Raw genomic sequence first — 22,406 nt, 5'->3', positions numbered from 1 at the left:
ATCTGCACAAGCTTGCTGCATTCATTAAACTGTTTCTGTTTCTTGCAGTGGGACAACCACCATGAAAGTATGATTTGTAGGAATGCATTGATCAAAACAAAAGGAAAACACAGTGAAGACATAAAAGAGTTTTAGATTCATGAAGACTTCAAAGCAAAGTTGTAAATAACTTGTGTGGTGCTCGGGTTTATCTCTCTGTGTGGGTTTTTCCTCTGTTCTGTGTGTGCAGCTCCTTTCACAGCTCTGTACAGTACATGCAAGAATAGACTAGTTCCCCGATACGGCAGTGCGCGTTGAATACTAGGAAAGGTCATAGGTGAGGACCTCATAAAAGTGTGGAAGGCAACGATGGCAGACGCCATGGGCCAGTTTGAGGCCATTGCTGGGTTTTCAATGGTAAAACGGATGCAGATTTCTTCAAGAATGGATGGGGAAGGATTTCAGTTGCCATTGAGATGAACTTCAATGCCATTATTTACAATGGAATAGCCCCAAAATATTAATTTCAGTGATTACAGTCAAGTTTCAATGACCTTAAAGTATTTTTTTATATATTCATAGCAGTCTAGGTAAACTCTGGCAGTATAAATGATAGTATACTTCATGAATCATGGTGGACGGCCAAAGCTTTACACCATCTGTCCTACTAACCCAACCATCTTTTAAATTATTCTGCGAAAGGATCGAGTAATTGTTTTGTGTCAATGCTGAGAAGTTTCCTGTAGCATTTTGATCTGTCAAAGAATTAGAAGAATCGTGTATGCCTGTAATAATTAAAATAAATCAAATCAAAGATAGTTCATAGGATATATTTTTGTCTTCTACTGGTTCTATAGATCTCAAGGGTTGTAAAGTGTAGGATTGATTTTGAAAAAGACAACTAATCTAGTTAAAATCACGATTTATAAGTATAAATTCTCCAGTTAAGTCATAGACCTGTCAAGGTCTAAGACTGATCGACTTGGATCGATTAAGTTGATCAAATTTAGTCTATGGCAAAAATTCCATGCATACCTTAATTTCTCTTTGTCTTTCTTGGTTGGGATGCATCTGAATCATATTTATAGCATAGGCAAGCACCCCCAGTTTATTAACGGGCCCACCAACGAGCAAACTGCATTTCCACTGATGATCCGCTAATTTCTGTTTTTGAAAATGTATCGTATTTGCGTTTTGGCTCAGCGGTCCCCATGTTTTCTATGAGGCCTCAACCTTTGACCCTGCGCATGTGCAGTCATTTGTGTGAACTGGTCTATTTGACATTTACAAATAATTACATTTAACATCCATGCACAAAACTGAACCAAACAAAAGAAATTGCTGTACATTTCAGATTTTCAGCTTTTCTACACTGTCTTCAACTCACCCAGTTGATGAAAAATGCTTGGATGAATTTGATCACTTCCAACGTCACCAGCAGACTGATGGGTATCAGGTTATTGAACAGGATGATGAAGGTGAGGAAGTTGAGGCCGAAGTTGGCCGCCCCGCCATCTATCAGAGAAAAAGTTTTTGACAGGTAGGGGGGGTTACACACAGGATGTTCATATGTGGCCTTTTGCAAACATCAGTGAAGGAATGCCCAAAGATATTTCCAGCTAATGATCAACATTATCCCAGTTCTGAGAACGAGTTGGGTTAGTCTAATGCATTAGCTGGAATTCAAACTTTTCTTCCACCCAACCTCATCCTTTTCTAACTCGACCGATTAGCAATCCAATTAAAGTCCCAAAGACTGAAAATAGCAAACAGGGACTTAAGTATCTTATTAGTGTCACAGCAGCAGCCTTGGCATCCAGCATGATCCAGGCAATAAGAGACACACAAAGCACTATGCAAAATAACGCTGGTCCCACAAAAGCCCCAAACAGCTGGTAATGGTTAAAATATAACCCCACTGACACCAAACGTGAAAACAGGAGGGATGTGATTTACCTTTCCTCAGCTTGCAGGAGATGCAAACGTTACCTTCCTCAACCCAAGCTTGCAGTTTAGCTTTGCGGTTGAGAGGGCCAGCCCTTCCCCCTTACAGACTGATTGTGGAACAAAAGACTGAACCAGGAAGTGGCAGAATGAAAGCTACTGCTACCACAACACAGAGGATGGAAGGGTGTTTCTGGGCCAAAACATTTGAGGGAGGGGGACAAACATGTCAGATGTGCTCAAGACAAAGGAGGGAGACTCTGTCCTCTGCACATTTATAACCAGAAAAAGTGGAAAAAGGGGCAGGTGGATCGTGTCAGTACGGTTTATAGTTTATTTAATAAAGTATCCTTAGAAAAAACAAAAACTTTAATCTTTAATTTTTCTTTTTTTTTAATTAGATCAACTGATTACATTTTCGGGTAAATAAACAATATTTTTTATAGCAGCACATTAAAATATTAAAGCGATAATGCCTGAAATGCCATTTTTGTTTAATTTTGTCCCCGATTAGTACTGTATTTAAAATAATAGAAAAAATACATCAGGTTTTGCTCCTCAAAAGCATGCTGGAGGCAGAACTAGGACAAATACATTTTTAGTTTGAACTCACCCTGCAACCATTTTTCTATCAGACACCAGAGCTTCTTTGAGACCAGTGCACATAAACTCTGAGTTATTTATAGGTCTCTAACCACTAGAAAGGCTTGAAAGGTTATAAAGCTGTTGCACACATTCAGACATTTCTGTAAAAGCTTTTTGGGCAGGTATACATGTGCAGAAATGTTCATTTTGCACAGCAGTTCTGGCTACTTTAGACCATTTTCTCAAAAGAAGATTTATTTTTATTTTTATGAATCAATCTTAATATTGATGATAGGATTCCACCTCTCTCTTCTGTCCCAGGTTGGATAATGTGCATAGTACAAAGCCTCAACAACTCCTTAGGAAAGTTAAGATGGACACTTGCTTTACAACTGACACGTCTGTGGTCTCTTTAATGTTTAGATCTTTTAGGTGACACTTTGGGTATCAATGAGGATGACAATGAAAGTTTTACAAAAGCTGGAACAGTGCAGAGCATGTCAGCTGTAAACCAAGCTTGTACTGACTGGGACACAGCCTGTCAGGGTTAAGAACAAAGGCCTGTGTCACGATAATCACTTTGCACACCAAGTTCAGATGGCATCCCCACAGAATGTCTCAATGCATGAGCAGTTTGTGTCAATTCATATCAAAGAGCAAAGCACCGCTTTGTTTTTGTATTTTGATTTTACAATAATAAATCAATCGTTTTTGGTCTTGACCACCACCCTTTCCATGAAAAACGCACACAGGAAGGGAGTCATGAAGAGACTGTAACATGTCTGGGGTTCAGGCCATCAGCACTTTTAACCCTTTAACACCGGAGCTTTATCTCCAGTGTTTACATTCTTTCGCAACAGTAAGTATTTTCACCATTGACGCAATTGAAAGTTTCCGTGGATTGTGAAGCGGAGAAAAGCAGCCTTCATTGATTTACAACACTTAACAGTAGTGAAGTGTCGATCCAATCCACGTAAATAAGCTGATTGTGTCACAGAAAAAGCTGATTTTCGCTGATCGTGTAAATGTTCAAAGATTTACTTTATGTCGATTGCAACATATTCAGTGTTATGCCCGGTTTATACTTCATAAAAATTAGCCTTTGCTGATCCTATAACGTCCAAACCACAATCGTGCAGTCTAGTTTGCACTAAGGCCGGCTGGTTTCCCTTGAAAACCTGAGACTGAGTGCTGTTTTTACTTTTCAAGCCTGATGCGATTGTTGATTTGGTATTTTCAACATGGATGACATCTTGCTTATACACTTACTGCATTGCTGAATGTGCAGGTACTCAATGAGGCAGAGGAGGAAGTGGTTTGTTTGTCCACTGTATCTCGCCATCTTTATCTCTATATCTATCAACAGTGGAGCAAAAAAGTATTTAGTTAGTCACTAATAGTGCAAGTTCTCCAAGATGAGAGAGGCCTGTAGTTTTCATCATAGGCATACCTAAACTATTAGAGACAAAATGAGAAAAATAAACCCAGAATAGATTTTTGGATTTTTGAACAATTTATTTGTAAATTGTGGAAAATAAGTATTTGGTCAATAACAAAAGTTCAACTCAATAAAAACTTTGTTATATACCCTTTGTCAGCAATGACAGCAGTCAAATACTGTGAGTCTTCACAAGGTTTTCACAAATTGTTGTTGGTATTTTGGCCCATTCCTCCATGTAGATCTCCTCTAGAGCAGAGATGCTTTGGGGCTGTTGCTGGGCAACACGGACTTTCAACCCTCTCCAAAGATTTTCTATAGGGTTGAGATCTGGTCACTGGTTGGCCCCTCCAGCACCTTGAAATGCTTCTCATGAAGCCACACCTTCATTCCCCTGTCAGTGTGTTTGGGATATCTGTCACGCTGAAAGACCCATCCGTGTTTCATCTTCAAAGCCTTTGCTGATGGAAGGAGGTTTACACTCAAAATCTTACGATACATGGCCCCATTTATTCTTTCTTTTAAACGGACCAATCGTCCTGGTCCCTTTGCTGAAAAACAGACCCAAAGCATGATGTCTCCACCTCCATGCTTTACAGTAGGTTTGGTGTTCTTTGGATGCAACTCAGCATTCTTTCTCCTCCAAACATGACCAGTAGAGTTTCTTACTAATAACTTCTATTTTGGTTTCATCTGACCATAAGATATTTTCCCATTCCTCTTCTGGATCCAAATGCTCTCTAGTAAACTTTAGACAGGCCTGCACATGTACTGTCTATAGCAGGGGGACACGTCTGGCACTGCAGCATTTGAGTCCCTGGTAGTGTAGTGTGTTACTGATGGTTGCCTTTGATACTTTGGTCCCAGCTCTCTGCAGGTCATTTATTAGTTCCTCCGTGTGGTTCTGGAATTTTTGCTAACCGTTCTTGTGATCATTTTGACCCCACTGGGTGAGATCTTGCGGAGAGCCCCAAATGGAGGGAGATTCTCAGTGGTCTTGTATGTCTTCCATTTCCTAATAATTTCTCCCACAGTTGATTTCTTCACACCAAGCTGCTCACCTATTGCAGGTTCTGTCTTCCCAGTCTGGTGCAGGTCAACAATCTGGTTTCTGGTGTCCTTAGACAGCTCTTTGGTCTTGGCCATAGTGGAGTTTGGAGTGAGACTGTTAGAAGTTGTGGACAGTATAAAGTGCCCGAAATCTTGCTTGTTTATTGTTGACCAAATACTTGTTTTCCACCATAATTTACAAATAAATTCTTTACCATGTTATTTTCTGGATTTGTTTTTTCTCATTTTGTCTCTCATAGCTGAGGTATACCTATGATGAAACATGTTTGTAGGTGTGATAAATTGCACAGTATGTGGTTGACTAAATACTCTTTTGCCCCACAGTATGTATAGTGTCAAAGAAAAACGTTCATTGGCACGACATGCACACGATTGGAATTTTATGAAGTACAATTGCAGATTATGTCATCAGTTTGTGTCACATTTTGAAGCAATTAGGGGGACTCCCTTTGGATGGCCTTCCAATCACTGAGACTCGATCGATTCATATCACTATGAAGGTTAAGTCGGGCATTAAAGGGTTAAACGTGAATCAGTTTCTTGAACCTGACGTGTTCCTCCCCGCAGTGGAAGTGTGTCTTCTGCTGCTGAGGAAAAGAATGGTCTGCAGCTTGGAAGTGCAAAGCGTTTAGCATGGCACAAAAACATGAAGGAAAAGTGAAAGTTTGCATCAGGCATTGAAAAGAATTACAAAGAAGAACAGGAGAGCTGGAAGGGAACAACCTATCGTTGGGTTCCTGGTAGGGGCTTGTCCGTGGCCTGAGCCCACACAAAGTTGGGCAGCCGTTTAGGGGGACGAGGGTAAGGGGGGAGGGGCCTCATTTGCTTAGCAAAGGCAGAGCTTCAGTAATGGGGTTAGTAAGAGTGGGTCATTCACGGCCAAGGCTTTTAAATGGTTGTTACCTGGAGCTGTTAAAAAAATGACAACAAAGAAAACGACAAAATCAAACAGAACATTAGAAAAAAAACAAAACTTACAGCAGCGCAGTGATATTCAACCATTTCTTTTCAATTAGACTCATTCAGATCTAAGCAGGTCACAACTGACTTTTCTCACTTAACAGGGAATAAGCCTTCATTCCCTCATTGCCACATATTTCACTTGTTATACAAAATGTAACTAAAAAAAGAAGCAACATAAAACAACAGAACACATAGCAGCACTTGAGAACTTAAAATGAAGACGGAAAAAGCCGATATGAACAAGTGTAACAAAATATGTGGAATAAGACGAGCAGCCAGGGCTCTCAGGACTCTTACAGTTGAGGTCCATGTACCAGGCATCATTGCCGTACTGGTACTTCCAAATGGTCTGACCAAAGGAGCAGACCAGAGAGATGGCCAGCAGGCAGCCGAAAAGCACCAGGATTTGAAAGTTGGTGATTCGTTCCACGTTGGACAGCTTCAAAGGCGGCCGTGTGGAATTCTGGAACACAAATAATGAGAAAGGTGTTGGGCTGTTACTTGTCTCAACATAGAAAGGAGGTGTATACCGGTAGTTCATTTTAACCAATAGCGCCCAGATATTGGCGGCAGTGGCGCATGCGGTTGAGCAGGTCATTCAATTATCAAAGGGTTGGCGGTTCGATCCCCGCTCCCCCCAGTTAACTGTTGATGTGTCCTTGGGCAAGACACTTCACCCTTCCTGTTTCCATTGTGGCTCCACTGGTGTGTGAATGTGTGTGAATGTGTGTGAATGTCCTGCTGATGGTCAGAGGGGCAAACTGGCAGCCACGCCTCTGTCAGTCTGCCCCAGGGCAGCTCTGGCTACGACAGTAGCTTACCATCACCAAGTATGAATGAATAATGGACGCAATGAAAGAACTTTGAGCGTCTGGAAAAGCGCAGATAAATCAAAGACATTATTATTATTATGTTAAAGCTGACACTTTCAGAGATCTGCAAATCATTTGCATTTTCACTGAGGTTTAAGGTGGAAGATGGATGGATGCCACACCTCACAGACACTCCGGTCTAGCTGCTCAGAGAGTAGCCTGACATTCCAGTCAACTTTTATTATTAAGCATATCTTTATTATTCACGGATAGGAAATGTGACTACTTCATTAGAAATTATTAATGCAGACATAGTAAAAATGTTTTAATGAAAAAAAAAAATAGGCCTGCACATTAAATGTATTATCATCGCAAAATAAGCCCGGGCAATACATGTATCGCAACAGACAGCGTAAACTGCAATAAATGTTTACACAAATGCTAAAACAATCTCATGGCAGTCTAAAGTATTTAACAAATCAAATAAATGCCTTTATGCATTTGACCAATCGGATGGACCCCTTTTATATTAGATTTAAATTATATAAACAAGGGTCATTTGGAGTATAATTCAAGTTCTGTTCACTGTTGAAATAAAACTGCTGCATTAAAATGGAAATAATGTATTAGTTTTATTTTGTTAAGCTGCTTGTTTATGTATCCCAAGTCATCCTGTCATTGCACTATTGATCCCTAATATCGCACATCACAAGTGCGATTATATGTGTATTACCATCTGTTGTTCTTATTATCACATTTCTTTAAACAACCCAACCTTTTTGAGGATTCCCACTTCCCAACTCAAATAGATAATGCAAATAAAAACCCTGCAATATAATTTCAAAAAAAGTATTAGATAACTAAGGAATCGAGGTGAATTAGAACCTCAAAAACGTATCAATGTGAATTTTTTAGTTTGCTCAGGTAAACTAAAATTACACCTTCACTATATGAATAAAGATAAACGTAACACCTCTTGAAAGAAATTAGTGACTATCAGAAAGTTTATGTTTAGTTTATCTAATGCTATTCAACCTTTGGCCCTTTAACCCTAGAGCACTATCACCAGGTGATTTTCACCTGAGCAAAACTATTTACATGAATTTCAATATGTTGCGTGTCAAGGAGTCTGTACCTACACCAGGGAAGTCTCACATGTCCCAGGACTGGGTGGACCAAAGACCAAGTTTCTAGTATCATTTTAATATTTTTGGGAATTTTTTTTCTCCTCAAACAGTAATTTTTGAGCATGTTTATTTAGGAACTTACAATGTTTTCTTTTTTCATTTTGTTACTCATCCCACAGTTGGAAAAAATAAAAAGGAAAACCACTCTAATTTATCCCGTGTTGTCATGTTTTGATCTATTTTTTATGATGGTGATTTTTGTTGGGTAAATTATATCTGGTAACAGTGATGGTGTAACTTTTGATAGCGCAAGTGTTCTAGGGTTAAGCAAACTCTAAAATATACAGTAGAACTAAACTCTAACCTACATATGTGTTAATCTATACTCTTCTCATGTTTGAGCTTTCGAGACCCTCATACAGTTGACAGGGCAAACATTTCTGTATGGATTACCTGCATAAGCTTTGTGTCATGTCCTGTGTAGACCACCACACCATGAATCCACTGTGTGTTCCTGAGCTGAGCTCCTCTCAGTAAGATCTGGTCTGGACCCAGAGGAACTGCGCTGTGGTGAAAGATACAGATCAATTCAGCAGCATCTAAAAAGGAATTGGCCCTTTATAGGTGAAATGTGTCTTTAGACACACCACATAATCTGCAAGGAACGGCAAAAATGTATGATATTGTATGTTATAATATAATGATAAAAACTATATTTTAACCCTTTCATGCCTGGCTTTATTTCCAGTTATATAAACAAATATTATTATTTAATGCTTTTTTTTTAATTAACTTGATTCTAAATTAGGGGAAGTCATGGATTTATTGGTTCATTAACAAATCTTTATTTAAAATTAAAATAAAAACTTAGACCAGTAGCCCATCAAGAATCTCCTATTTTCTAAATTTTCATTCGTTAACCAAGAGAAACTGGTGACAAATGTATGTAATTCACAACGACAAAACGCCTTAATAAATTGGAAAAAAGCTATAATAAAATGGAAAATTAATATACATTTTTTAATAAAGCTGGTGCCTAAAAATAAGTAACCCTGGAAGGGTAACATTAGTTCAGATATTAGCAGCTTGAGGGCAGAGGTGGTTGACTGCAGATTTGTTCTGTTTTTGGCACCTTTGTTACGTCAGTTAACATGAAAATATGCAGGTTTTTTTGTCTTTTCTGTAGTTTGCTTCTCTGGATTCTCCTCACTTGACTGGCAGATAAAGAAAAACTACAAAAATCAAATTTTGTTTTAAACTAGATGATGACAAATAGGAATACTGTCAACTTCCTTAATGGAGACCTTTCATGTAACAAATAGTCTAACAAAGACGCCTTTTGTCAGCAATCAAAACTATAAAAACACAGCATCCTAGCAGCTGCTGCACTGCTAACAAATCAAAGCTTTAAATTTAATATAGTAAACTGTAACTCCACCAGACTCTTTCCTTTATTCATATCAGAGATGAATAAAACATATAACAGAGTGCATAAAACAGAGCTGCGTCTCGCTAAAAGCCTGATGGAATAAAGGCAGCGAATCAGATCGACGGTTCTGCTGCCGAGCTCACCTGTGCCCATGCAGGCGGATGTTTCCAACAAACTCGTACAGATGGAGGTTCGGGCTTTCACACTCCATCCGCCCAGAGAGGCGCATCAGGCTGTCGATGTCCTTTAACTCAGCGGTCGCTTGGAGACCCTTGGTTACGAAACATTTAAAGCAATATCCCTAACAGTGATTACTCTTGAACTGGCACAGACAAAATTAAAAGAAAGATCTTCACCTGTCGGATTTTAAGGTTTGTTTCTCCGTCCAAATTGGATGTCTCGATGTAGCACATGCCCTGCGGTTCACTGTTGTGGAGGGAGGAAGACCATGCAAACAAATGGAGTAAGATCTTCAACATTCTTCATGTTTTATATCAACTCTGCAGCATTTCTTTTTTATTTGGGTTTTAAATTTCCCATTATAAGTTGTCATTGTTATAAGCAAATCGATTTGATTGTAAATTGGATGTGACAGAAAGTGGGGCTACATCAGAAGAACAGGGAAAAGACCAGAGCACAGCAAAAACGAAAGATGCTGCAAGCCAGCAAAAAAAAAAAAAGTGAAATCCATCAAAATCTTTGCTGACGTCTGTTTTTTTTTTTTTTGCAGAAACGTGCTTTTGACAGATGTAGCATCTTTGTTTGTGCTGCTGCTTCCCCCCCACCTAAGTTGGACAGTCTTTTAGTCAAAGCTCAGATAAAATAAAAGGATAAAGGGCGCAGAGGGAGGAAACGTCTAGAACGGGGTGACAGGAGAGAGCAAGCACATGCAGCGCCACCAAGCAGGAGGACTCCGAGCACGGAACTTTTGGAGCGGACAACCGGATCAAAGATTAGCTGGGTTTCCGGTTAGCTCCTCCTTTAATGAGAGCCTTTTGTCTGCACTAAAAAGTTTGTCACAAGCAGGAAGGATCTTAGAAGTGCCGTGGAATGAGTTGCAACGACATGAAGGCTCAAGTGAATGAAAGATGTGCTCAGAATCACAAAGCTGACTGCCAAATAACAGTGAGGTGTTGCTATAAATAAAAACACTTCTCCAAAAAGTGGCAGCATGCAAAATGTAAGATCACTTAACCCGGTTGCATTCATGGTGCATATTTATGGCATGCAATAGAAAAATGTAGGAAAATATTTAAACATCACAAAAAATGGTGCTCTTGTGGTAGAACAGCAGATTTTTTCTTTAATGTTAGTCGCATTGACTATATAAGAGAACTGGACTCAGTGAACTCCCCCCCCCCCCCCCCGGCATTCCCAAACAGGAAGTACCCACTGGTTTCAAGAAGCCAAAATCCCATAGAATGCTATAGAGGAATAAACAGCTGTTACTCCGTCATTCTATTGGTCAGAAAAACCATTCTTGCTCTCAAATGTTTTTGCTAATCCTAATTTTACTTTTTTTTAATTGCAAGTTATTTAAATTATAAACTGACCAATCAGATGTCTCAATAAAATTAGATGGTCTCACGTTGAACGTTCAAAACATTTGATTGGCAGATTCTCCAGAGCCCGCTTTCAAGTGGTATAGGTGTGGACTTCCAACAAGCTCACTCCTGATTGGCCTGAATGGTTCTCATAAAAACGTTGACTCAGATCCGATTGGATCAATCACTGCTTACTGATGTCGCATAGCACCAGTGGGCACCCTGCTTGCATGCTGTGAACATCATATGCTAAAAGCACATTCATAAAAGAGCATTATTGGGTGTTCTTGAATGCGCAACCCTTGCCCGGTGCATACGTAGTGTCAGATCGACGTAGACCAATAACTGCCTACTCACGTATTCTGGCTCCAACATGGTGACATTAAAATCTTGACAAAAACTGCATTGACTTCATTTGGTTGGAGCTTGAAGTAAGTCATTTTCTATTGTGATGTCACATTCACTCGGTCCAGTTCTCATATACAGTCAACGGTTAGTAGTTACAGCTAAACATTTACAGGCATCTTCATTTAGGTTGTAGTATGTGATACAGAAACCAGTAAAGTCAGCCAATAAAAAGCTGCCAAATCCCATTTAAAGGAAAAAAGGCGAATAAAAAGAGAAGAGAACTTCAAGTACGACTAAAACAAATCCCAGGTCCCCTCCTTTCTTAAACTAAATCTTTCCTCTGCACCAGGAGAGCTACGGACAAGTCGCCCTCCCATCTCTCCCACCGCTGTTTTGTTGGTAGCGTTGCTGGTTTCCTGACCTGGACGACAGAATGACGAGGTCAGCCGGGAGATGATCCCCGTTTGCAGCTCTCACTACTTCCCCAACAGCCACCTGATTTGGCCAGCAACACACCAGCAGGGGGCGAGACAGAGGAGGTGTGGCAGTTGTTGCACATGAGGTAAGAAGGGAGAGGATGAAAAGGGGGGGGCAAGGATTAATGGAAAATCAATATTTTGAAAAAAAGCACTCACAAAAGGGGGAAAAAAAGACAACTGGTTCAGTTTTAGGGAAATGTGAATCGCAAAATGATCAGTCCTGTGCTGCCAGATGTTTGGAGTTGTTCTCCTTTTCACAAAACCCTGTGTTCACCGTCAGCTCCAGGTGGTTTTTTGAAAAGGTGAAGGAGATTATTAAGGCTTATGATAAAGCCAATCTAATTCAAAAACCACATTTTCATTAAGCCACCTAAAAAAAAGATGGCTGTCACATCAGTTTATTATCATAACCAGAAGGGTTTTCTCTTTTTTTTTTAATGACATCTTTTTTAAAACCAACCAATCTAAATCTGCTTTACTAATGTTTCCTTGATGTGTTGCTCAGACATCTCTTCTTTAGGGAAAGCTTAGAGAGGAGGAGTAGAAATAGAATAGGGGAGACGATCCACATAGAACCGCAGCGGTGGGTTCTCCTGTACCTGGATGACAAAATGACAGCATCCGCAGGAACGAAATCACTGCCATTTACTTTAATAATATCGCCCACTTCAACCTGTGGAAATAAACTGGTTACTGCTTTAGATTATCCACATGAACCACCACATAACATGAAAATACATATCTATGGGTGGAAAAGAAAAACAATAAACAGGGACATAAATATGTCAAGTAACACTAATACTTGATACACATTTATTGATTTTAATTGATTAATACTACTTGACTTTAGCAGTCAATAAAAGAGCCAGGAGCTAAGGGGTAATAGCCTTAAATGTAACAAAGAAAATGTAAATAAATCCTAAAATGACTAAATAAAATGCAAAAATATGAAAATATAATGCTAAACAAAAAGATTTGTAATTTAGCCTTTTTTTAAAGCATGAAAAATGTTGTTAAACACAAAGCCATGAAACATTAAGACCTTATAGTGCAGAAAACACAGTAGATGCTTCTTATAAACAATGTCATTTTGTTTAAAAAAAAATACTTGCAATATCTTTTTTAATCACTGATGTTACTTTTTTAATATGAACTCAAAAAGTAAAATTGTTCTTTGTAATCTTAGACACAATTAAGGTCCATTTCACAAAATAACAGATTCAGAGTTAGTTAGTGTGAGTGAAACAGCACATACAATGTTCTCATACTAATCATACTGGGTATATTTATGTTCACAAACATTAAATCCACAAACAAGATCCCCTAATCGTAATTGTTGTGTGTGTGTGTGTGTGTGTGTGTGTGTGTGCATGCAAAGAGAACCTGGAATATGTGTTTGCTGCGTACCTTCTCCCAATGCACGATCTCCCAGGCTCCATTCCTCAGCACTGTGGCAGGTCAAGACAGAGATGAAGGGCATAAGAAAAAAGAAAGTAATACCTTAATAATCCTAGATCAAGAAAGATGAAAAACTACCAATTACAACTACCAATTTACTGATTCATTACGCATTATAATTGGTATATATGACTTGGTGTGTTCTGTTACCAAACATCACTCTAGTTCCCTATAGTTTACCAATCCTAGTCTGAGTCATGGAGAACTATAATGTGAGAATAACATGGGCAAAATTTAAAACAGTTTTTTTCTTCTACATTTGGAAAAAAATCAAATATTCTTACCTTGACATTCTTTTTTGTTGACAACACTATCGGCTTTGTGACGTTTCTACAAGGGAAAACCATAAAAATCATTCTAAACACATTTTTTAGAAAAAAAAGAAAGAAAAAAGACTAACAAAAGGAGAAAATGTTAAAAACATGGAGAGAATTCATCATAATTCAGACTTAAAAAATGTTAATTAAGCCTGCATTTACAATACAAGCTGCAGGAATGTTACTTTTGAGCAGCAGAGCAGTCTACACAATACAGTATATTTCATGTGTTGTCAAATAGCATGGAAAAAAAGTAGACAGGAAGTGGCAAGGCTATTTTTTTAACAAGTCAGCTTAGTATTATTTCAAAAACAGGAAGTATGGATAATTTACTTCCCTGAAAAGAATACAAAAGTATGCATGTCCTCAATGCAAATTAGCAGCATTACTCTCGCTCATGTCCTGCTGCTGGCTGTACAATCACAGAACCAACCAAGGTTCCTGCAGCTGATTCTACAGGACAGCTTGTCAGTGGACATCACACTGAGTAATGCGTGTCCGCTTCCATCTCATTAAAATGATCACTGGGTTTTAAAACTGAGCTCCAGAGAACAAAGTGTGTGATTAGAAAAAAAAAGAAGAGAGAACTTCTCCCCTCGTGTTTCTGCTCACTTTAACTGAATTTCATCTCATTTCAAACTCATTGGTGTAAATTGCCCACATTGCATCCTGAAATCAAAGAAAAAGTATTTCCATGTAGAGGAGAGAAAACAGCAGCTAAAGCTGGAATGTTCACTCGGATCCTCGGCAGACAATCCTAGACCAGAGGTCTGCAACCTGAGGCTCTGGGGCCTCTTGTGACTTTTATCCCTTCATTGGGGCTCTTTGGGTTCAAAGAAAAATGCAAACCAATTAAAGAAATAATGGGTTTGTAGTTTTGGGTTGTTATTATAGTTTAGATTTTTAACCTGTGGGATAACTGCGTAAAATTATGGTAAATGTTTCATTTTTCGTCAGAGTGGTTTATTACTCGAATACCATAATCCCTCATCTTTTACATGTATAGATATTTTTGTAAAAAAAATTCTACACCAATTGCAAGTTTATATGTGACAGAAATGGAATAAAGGATAGGATGTATTTTGATTTTAAAAGGAACATGTATGTGCTACTTTCAAAAGTGAAACATTTGCAATACTGTTGCCGTGAAATTGAAATAATGTTTTTGGTTGTTTTGCTATTTTTTAATGTATCGCAAATTATATCGTCATCGCAATATTGATCACTACTATCGCATATCGGCAGTTTTCATCATGTCGTGAAGCCCTAATGTCATCACAAATACGCTTTGTTCTGCTATAACTGACCCAGTTAGCCCAAACAGCACTTCTTCTGACCAACTGCAAGTTTGAAACATTCATTTGTCTCATCTTTATTTAAATACACTTTATCTCAGCTTTTGTTATACATTATTATATTATACATCATTTCAGGTACTTTTGTATTATTGTTTTGTGTTTTCGGGAAATGCCTCGTCCACATCCTCTCTTGTTCAGTGAAGCTGTGTATAAGTTGGATTTCTTTGCACTGGGCTGTGGTTTTAAAGCAGCCGGCTCTGCTGGGTCATGAGGCTTTTTTCAGCCTTTCCAAATGACAGAAAAAGCTTGCTTACAAAGGCTAATTCATCAAGCCTTACGCAAGAGATATCATCTAGCTTCGTTTATCCACACAAGCAGATCAGCACGGATCCTCTTAGACTCAAGAATAACTTCACAGCTTAAGCTGCTTCACAGCAAACAAAGTCAGCATCCCAGCCTCTAAACCTTCTCCCATCACAGCGAAGAGCATGAAGATGACGCAGAGAACACATGGCATCAAAAGGTTAACCATAAGCACTTTGGCATCAATCCTCTGTAGTGTTCCGGGATAGAGGAGGTAGTAGAAATCTGCTGAAAGACGGATCTGCAAAGCTGGACTCTTTGTCTGTACAACCTCACACTTGACCTGAGAAAAGCGGCAATTGAAAAAACACACACTGAATGTGAGACCAAGACACACTGGTGGGGACGCACACGTCACCTCAATTTCACAACACTCCCTTTACGGCTTTATAGCGTCAGATTCGGGGGGAATGCCACCAAATAAACAAGGAACGGCTTCCGCAGAAACAGCTGGCAACAAATGAGAGGAGGCACGTGCTGTGCAGCGTGTGTCCGTCCTGCATGATTCATGAAGTCCGGGGTCGATGCTGCCCTGGCAGGTCAACTGAATGAGGGACAGCGCAGCACAGGGAACAGACGTGTGTGCAGGTGACCTTCAGCTACAAAGATGGAGTCATCACCACTCCGTTCTCCCATGTTTTTGTTTTTTCTCAGCGGGCCAGAAGAAAAAGTGCTGTGCTCGTAGCTTCAGTCTGCAGTGGCGGTTGTAGTATAGAGTATCTGCCCACCGGGACCTGAGCGGAGGATCGCATTGCAGGGTCGCAGCACACAGGAGAATGGGGCATTTTCTCACTGTGCTCAAGAAGACCTCAAAAGATGTAGCACAAAATTCATACATGTTCAATAGATTTCAATGGAAATCCTGCAGTAAACATCCTCAAAGACCCAATCCAATGAAAATTGTGCTTTAAACACGTTCTTGGGGCATTTTTCTGATGATGGAGGACACAAATCAAGAAAATTGCATTTCTGAGTATTCTCTTTAGTTAAGTTGCTGTAAATCAGGAGCAGACGAAAAAATGCATTATGAAAAAGGTTGTTGCTGTAACATAGAAAATATGATGGACGGGTCACAAGCTCCCTGCTCTGCTCCATTCTCTTGCATCCACTTGCAGACAAATAGATCCATGGACGTCTTTGTTTTCCTCATCTGAGCTGGAAATTGGATCAAAACTATACGGATGAATAGCTCCAATATTGCTCGCCATTTTTGTTGCACCAATAAAGTTAGGTTGGGGGTGTGATGGACTTTAAGCTAGCAGCGCAGCGTGTAAACAGATGGATGACAGGAAGTGGGGACGGCAACCATTCCAAACACAACTCAGAGGGGAATTTCTAATGAACTACTGCTGCTCTGCAGAAAATACAGTCAGGACCATAAATATTTGGACAGAGACACATTCTAAAAATGTGTCTTCTTTTAAAAATGCTTTAGTTTTTCACATTTTTATGCAATCTTTTTGTTCAATCCATGGAATAAAAGCTGAAAGTCTGCACTTCAATGGCATCTGAGTTGTTTCATTTAAAATTCACAGTGGTGATGTACAGAAACTAAATTGGAAAGAATGTGTCTCCGTCCAAATATTTATGGTCCTGACTGTATGTCCTAGAAAACAACAGGTTTTTGGCTAAAGCTGGCATACTCGTGGTTAAAAAACCACTGGGAAGGCTTTAACAATAGTTTAAAAGATGATCAGGGTGTCAAACAGTTTGATCTTTCTCTGCTCAACAACTCAGACTTTCCTGACGGTTGCTTGTTTGGATGGAACTTTGTGCGAGTGTTCAGTATGTGGGTTAATTCATCGGGTGATTATTCGCTTGCAGTGGGCACAGCTGCGACTCTCAAAATGAATGTGAGCGTTGGCACCGGTGTGTCTGATGGGGAAAATCCTTCTGGAGTCAAATACACTTCACTCCCTCTTCTCTGCTCCACTGTAAACAGCACAGCACTCAGCACAGACTAGAGGCCCATTAACCCACTTTAGAGCAAGAAATACCATTCAGAAGGTTGGGTTTATGTACTGCGGATAGAGAGACAACTTCCTGTTATAAGCGTTGATGGGTAAAATCCCTAAAAGAGGAAGATTTTTCTTGTTGAGTGAGCGACAATTATGCTCACTAACTCGAAAAAATAACACTTAGCAACAAAAAAATACTTGAACCAATGAGTAGCTTAACCCGCAATTGATCTCAAGGTTAAACGGAAATGTTCCAAAACAAATACAGAAATGTACTACTGTCAAGTTTAAATATATGCAATATCTTTTTGATGTCACAAAGCTTTTACAAATCAGAGATGACCATCTGATCAGTGTGTTAAAATAATACATTCATTTACTTTGACAAAATTCTACATGTGACTTCATGACTAATGCAAATAACGGCATTAAAATCAACAAAATAAGCGTTTATTTATCTGTTCTTGATTTTCACCCTGTCTTCTATGGAACACAAAACAGCTTTCACTTAAAACTATGATTGTGTCGTGTGACAAACCTTTTGATGGTTTAACCAGGCTTGTCAGCGAGGACTGTAACACAGGCAGGGTTGCGGCTCTTTAGGACCAGGGTTGGCCATCCCTGCTCTAAGGTTATGTTTGAATTCCTTCCCTATTCCCCAACTAACAAAAAAACTATGTTGTGTGGGACTATGTAGTGCCCTGGATTTCTAAAGCAATTCAGACACCATGCTCACTACTTTATTTTTTTTAAACGGCAAATATAATGTCACAGATTTTACAAACGGAAAACTAATCAAGAGGAGGATTTTTCTATGACTCCACTGTGTTCCATAGATTAAAACATTGATTGTTTATTCAAGAAATACATTTAGATACATTTTTGTTCGCAAAAAAAGTTCAGACACAACCCATTGTGGTCTATATTCGACAATCGAGTGACCCTCGATGGTTTTCACAGAGACTTCTGGGAAATTTCTAGGGCACGCATGAAGCGGAAGGCGGAGGATACAAATCTGATACGTGAATTGCTTTTGGTGTGAATGCAGTTTTTAAAAAGGTTAAATAGTGTCGCATCCATTAAAGTGGAAAAGACAATCTTAAGATTATTTTTAACAAATTATGTTAAGAAAAGTGATTGTTTTGGGTTTTGTTTCGTTGTTTTTTTATTACCCAACAATTTTAAAACCTGAGACAAAAAATAATAAATAACTAAATGAAGAAAATGGTGCCTTACCAGATCTTCAATTATCTCCTTGACAGCAGCAACAACTAAGATGAAAATCAGAGGCACCAGTGTGGTCCAGCGTCCAGTGGGAGACACATCTGGGATTTGCTAAAGAAAAAAAAATACATATATTAGATACAGGCTGTTGAAAGTACAAGACTATATACCACAATCCTGTATCTAATAAATTTAGACCAAGAAACATGGGGTTAAAAGCTAAATCTGACTTTTTGTATCAATTTCCCTAAAAACATGACACTCGTTTCTGGAATTTTGGTGAATAAACACAATCAGACCCCAACCTCTCTCATAAAGATGAATAAAAATAGGGTTATGATTTTAGGAGGCTTATTGAGACTCAACACACATTGTGATGGTGCCTTTTCGGCCTAGGTCTCCCTTAAAAAAAGAGATTCATTTCATTGGGACTTTCTGGTAAAATAAATGTTAAATACAAAATAAAAGTTAAGCCCGAAAACAATGCATGGTATTTATACAATAAAAAGCCAACATGGGTCAAATGACACAGAACAGAAAGCCTTTTAAAGGAGCTCGGGATCCAGCTGGTATTTTAGTGCACTGACTGTATTTTTCATTGTGTGCCTCTCTCATTTGCATGAATGATTTATTCAAGGTCACCACATCCACAAGTCCAGTAAAGAAGACTCACCTTGTGTGGTTCTCAAAGGAAACTGAACCAAGTCCTACCACATCATCAAAGCTCCTGTTAATGCAGGCCTGCTTTAAGACAAAAACTGAGGAGAGGCCTTTTACCTCTACTGATCATTAAGCTCCAGAGTGTCTTATAATCTCTTGTGTGTGTGTGTTGAGTCTCAGATTTAAAAAAAAAAAAAAATCAAATGCAGCACTTCAAATAAAAAAGAAGTTATCAATAAAAACGTATCTTACCTGCAAGAGTGCAATAAAGAGAAAGAAGGCGTTGGCTGCTCTGCGGAACTGTGAGTACAGGAACCGAGGAAGGAAGGTGAGGACGTTATATTTGGCCGTGCTGAAAACCGATCGCACAGCAAGCCGGTCCCAAGGCACGAAAAAAACAACAGACAAAAACAAGACAGAAAGAAAAAGTGTAAGTTGCCAAATCTGCCAATGGGTCATCAGATACAGTTCTCAACACTTGTGTTCTAGTTATAGTTTTAGCTTTGTTTGTGCATTGGATACCACTGAAGGCCATTATAATAAAGATAATTTGATTAAAGGAAGAGGGGGGCATCAATTCCTGGCAGCGGGTCAGAGATCTGCAGATGAATGGTGGGATATTGAGACTAAAGGACCTTTCAGCAGCTCCTTGCAGTCAGACTGCCAGCAGGCTGATTTAAAGCTGCCCTAAAGAGGCCAGTAAGAACAGCCCCTTTAGGAGAAGATATACGCCATGCTGGAAGCCAAGCCACTGGCAGTGCTGTGCATGCTCGTGTTTGCACAAAAGCTGTCAAACAACTTCCAGCAAAGTATCAACGTGGTCACACATTCACCTAAAGGCAACCAAGTTATGAAACAAAATGGTGCTAATGGTGAAAAATCAAACTTAACGGAGGATTTTATTATTCTACTTCCTGCATGTTCTCGAGCACAAAAGAAAATAATGTAGTAGTGGTTTTTTGCCTACCGGTAGTTTGGTCGGGGGGGAATTCACATAAATCACAGAAAAATAAAACAAAATAAAAAATAAAAAATAAAAAAACTCACAGATATGAGTTATATGTGATTTTTTTAAACAAATAGGCGCATATGTTTGTTATTTTCTCACTAACAACCTCTAGAGGCCGCTGAAAGATAACACGTCGCTAAGCCAGATGTGCGGGTGGAGATCAAAACCAATATGAAGGAGAATCGGTTAGCTCTCTTTAACTATGATATTTTGCTTATTTGCATTGAGACAGTAATGAAACCCCACCTTTATTCTTATCTTTACTTTTTCTCTCCTAGGATTAATGCGGGATAGCAAGACATCAAACTGGGTGAAAGAGGGACGGAAGTACCGCTGAAAGCAGCAGTCGTTCCGACCAAGCTCCAACAGTAGGAGTGAACCTCAACGTGCTGGGAAAGTCTCTGAACGATCTCATGAACCCAGACATGGAGACCTTGTTTTGGTAGAGCTCTACAAAATAAAATAAAAACCTCATCTTTAAGCATCCATGTCTTGCATGGATTGACTGTATGTGAGATGTACAAACAATGCTTCCATGTAGCGATGAGGCTAAAACCTTTAGACCGTAGTTCCCCCCAAAAACATCTGAAGAGTCAACTTTAATAATACATGTATGGAAAGCAACTAATTTGATGCGCGAATTGCATATAGCATGAACGGAGCATAGCGCCAAGAGTTGATCAGAAGCGTTGCACTTTTCCGCAGTGCAACTTGAATGTGATTTTTTTTTCTCTCCTTTTTTATGCTTTATTTTGGCTGCATACTCCAAAGCAAATTATAGTCCAAAATACAGGTACTATTTTTATGCTAATTTTTGTTTGAAAAATGTATTAACTCAGAAGTGAATATGACAAGAAACTGGGCAAATCAGTTGAATCTGATATTTGGAGGATAAAATATTATAAAAAAAATTTTTAATAAAAACATACTGCATACAGAGTTCAAATTTCATAAGTCTGTGATTGTGCTATTAAGAGTCCTCAAAGCTCAATGTAGACACAATCCAAAAGTACAACCAAAGACAAAAACACGAATGAAACAAAAGCATATTTAAAAAGGTAACATAAGATGTAACACCAAAACTCTTTACATTGTTGACTACATAGTCAACAAAAATACATTTTGATTTATAAAAAGATGGTTCTGCTTCTTAATTGTTTTCATAAAGAGAAAACCTTTAGAGATGAATGAGTTAGACGCAAATGCAGTGAAGCAGAAATACATTCGTTTTTCTCATGTGATTGTGTGTCTCTGTAGGGTGCATTTGTATGACTAATTATTTACATTTTCCTTCAATTAGAAAAAAAACATGAAATTTTATTCAGTCATTTATTCTTACATATAGCAATAGATGAGGGTAGATGATGGTTCTACTTTGCTTTATGGGCATAAGTGCTTTACAGCCACAGTCCCTTTTTTCCATGCACACACACACACTGATGGTGTGTCTGTTGACTTGCATTGGCACAAACTTCTACCCACCAGGAACAATGTGGGGTCGAGCATCTTGCCCAATAACAGTTCAACACATAAATGGGAAAGGCCGGAACCAAACCTGAAATCAGATGTCAACTGCTCTACCTTTGCAGCAGGCCTCCCACTCCCAGTCACAAAATCTGTCTCCTTAAAGCCATCACTTTATGGCTGTTCTCTTCTAATGCGTTTATTTTTCTCTTCTTACACACATCTCCAACTTTTAGATCTGTTTTTTTTAAAATCCGCATTCGCCCTAATTCATGACAGTAAACTGTGAAAACCTTTTACTGCAATTCTCTAACGGTACATTGAATTAATCGTGCCAAAAACATCCCTCTCAATGACTGTTTAAGGGTCTTACATTTTATTTTGTGTTTATGCAAAATGATCAAATAAAGTAATAAAGCCATGCTCTATGCATTCTTGAATACCAGGAATGCCTATGAATTCAAATTAAGCTCCCACAAACCCTCTACAGCACGTTTGACTTATAATTGTTCTTGCATCATTGATCATGGAATACGTCCATGTGCTGCCTTGCGTGCATAATTGCTTTATGGATTTGCAGGAGGTGTCATGGAGGTCTGGTACATTCAGGTCAACAGCCGCCATCGTCATCACTGCCTCTTGGTTTTTATTTATTTATTTATTTTAAGCCTTTCTCCCTTTGGTCTAGAACCAAGCAGTAAAAACTTTATTGGTTTTCTTGATGGCCAGCCTCGCAAAAAGCAGGTAGCTCATTAACGTCAGCCTGAGAAGAAGAAAAAAAACAATCTCTTCTGTCCAGAAGCTGTTCTGCTTTTGAGATTATTTCCAGCTGCAAGCCAGCAAATGCTGCCAGCATGCTGTAAATCAGAATATAAAGCAAGCAATAATTAGATTAAGCCCATGACATATTCAGCTGACGAGCCTAAACAATCCGAG

The 22,406-nt window shown here is 38.9% G+C and overlaps 1 protein-coding gene across 7 annotated transcripts in view; it reads right to left on the bottom strand.

The window, feature by feature from the left end:
* The window catches only part of atp8a1 (ATPase phospholipid transporting 8A1), a 116,863-nt gene that overhangs the window by 72,018 nt on the left and 22,439 nt on the right, over window positions 1–22,406 (bottom strand). For 3 of the 7 annotated variants that reach the window (XR_002873940.1, XM_023958982.1, XM_023958986.1), the window contains exons 3-13: window positions 19,250–19,349; window positions 18,350–18,448; window positions 13,462–13,507; window positions 13,127–13,167; window positions 11,662–11,735; window positions 9,705–9,774; window positions 9,492–9,619; window positions 8,373–8,484; window positions 6,278–6,443; window positions 5,921–5,926; window positions 1,367–1,494 (exon numbers count right to left, since the gene is read on the bottom strand). Coding sequence is in view for 6 of the 7 variants with exons in the window: in XM_023958982.1 (XP_023814750.1) it covers window positions 1,367–1,494; window positions 5,921–5,926; window positions 6,278–6,443; window positions 8,373–8,484; window positions 9,492–9,619; window positions 9,705–9,774; window positions 11,662–11,735; window positions 13,127–13,167; window positions 13,462–13,507; window positions 18,350–18,448; window positions 19,250–19,349 (970 nt within the window). In the remaining variant the exon portion in view is untranslated. Of the gene's footprint in view, window positions 1–1,366; window positions 1,495–5,920; window positions 5,927–6,277; window positions 6,444–8,372; window positions 8,485–9,491; window positions 9,620–9,704; window positions 9,775–11,661; window positions 11,736–12,318; window positions 12,393–13,126; window positions 13,168–13,461; window positions 13,508–18,349; window positions 18,449–19,249; window positions 19,350–22,406 lie in introns of all 7 variants that reach the window. The other 4 variants (XM_023958985.1, XM_023958987.1, XM_023958983.1 and 1 more) reach the window with 3 other exon arrangements.

This window comes from Oryzias latipes, chromosome 10 (genome assembly GCF_002234675.1).
Source record: "Oryzias latipes chromosome 10, ASM223467v1".
Lineage (NCBI taxonomy): Eukaryota > Metazoa > Chordata > Actinopteri > Beloniformes > Adrianichthyidae > Oryzias > Oryzias latipes.
Note: the sequence above shows the minus strand (reverse complement) of the source record. Positions and strands in the feature narration are given on the sequence as shown.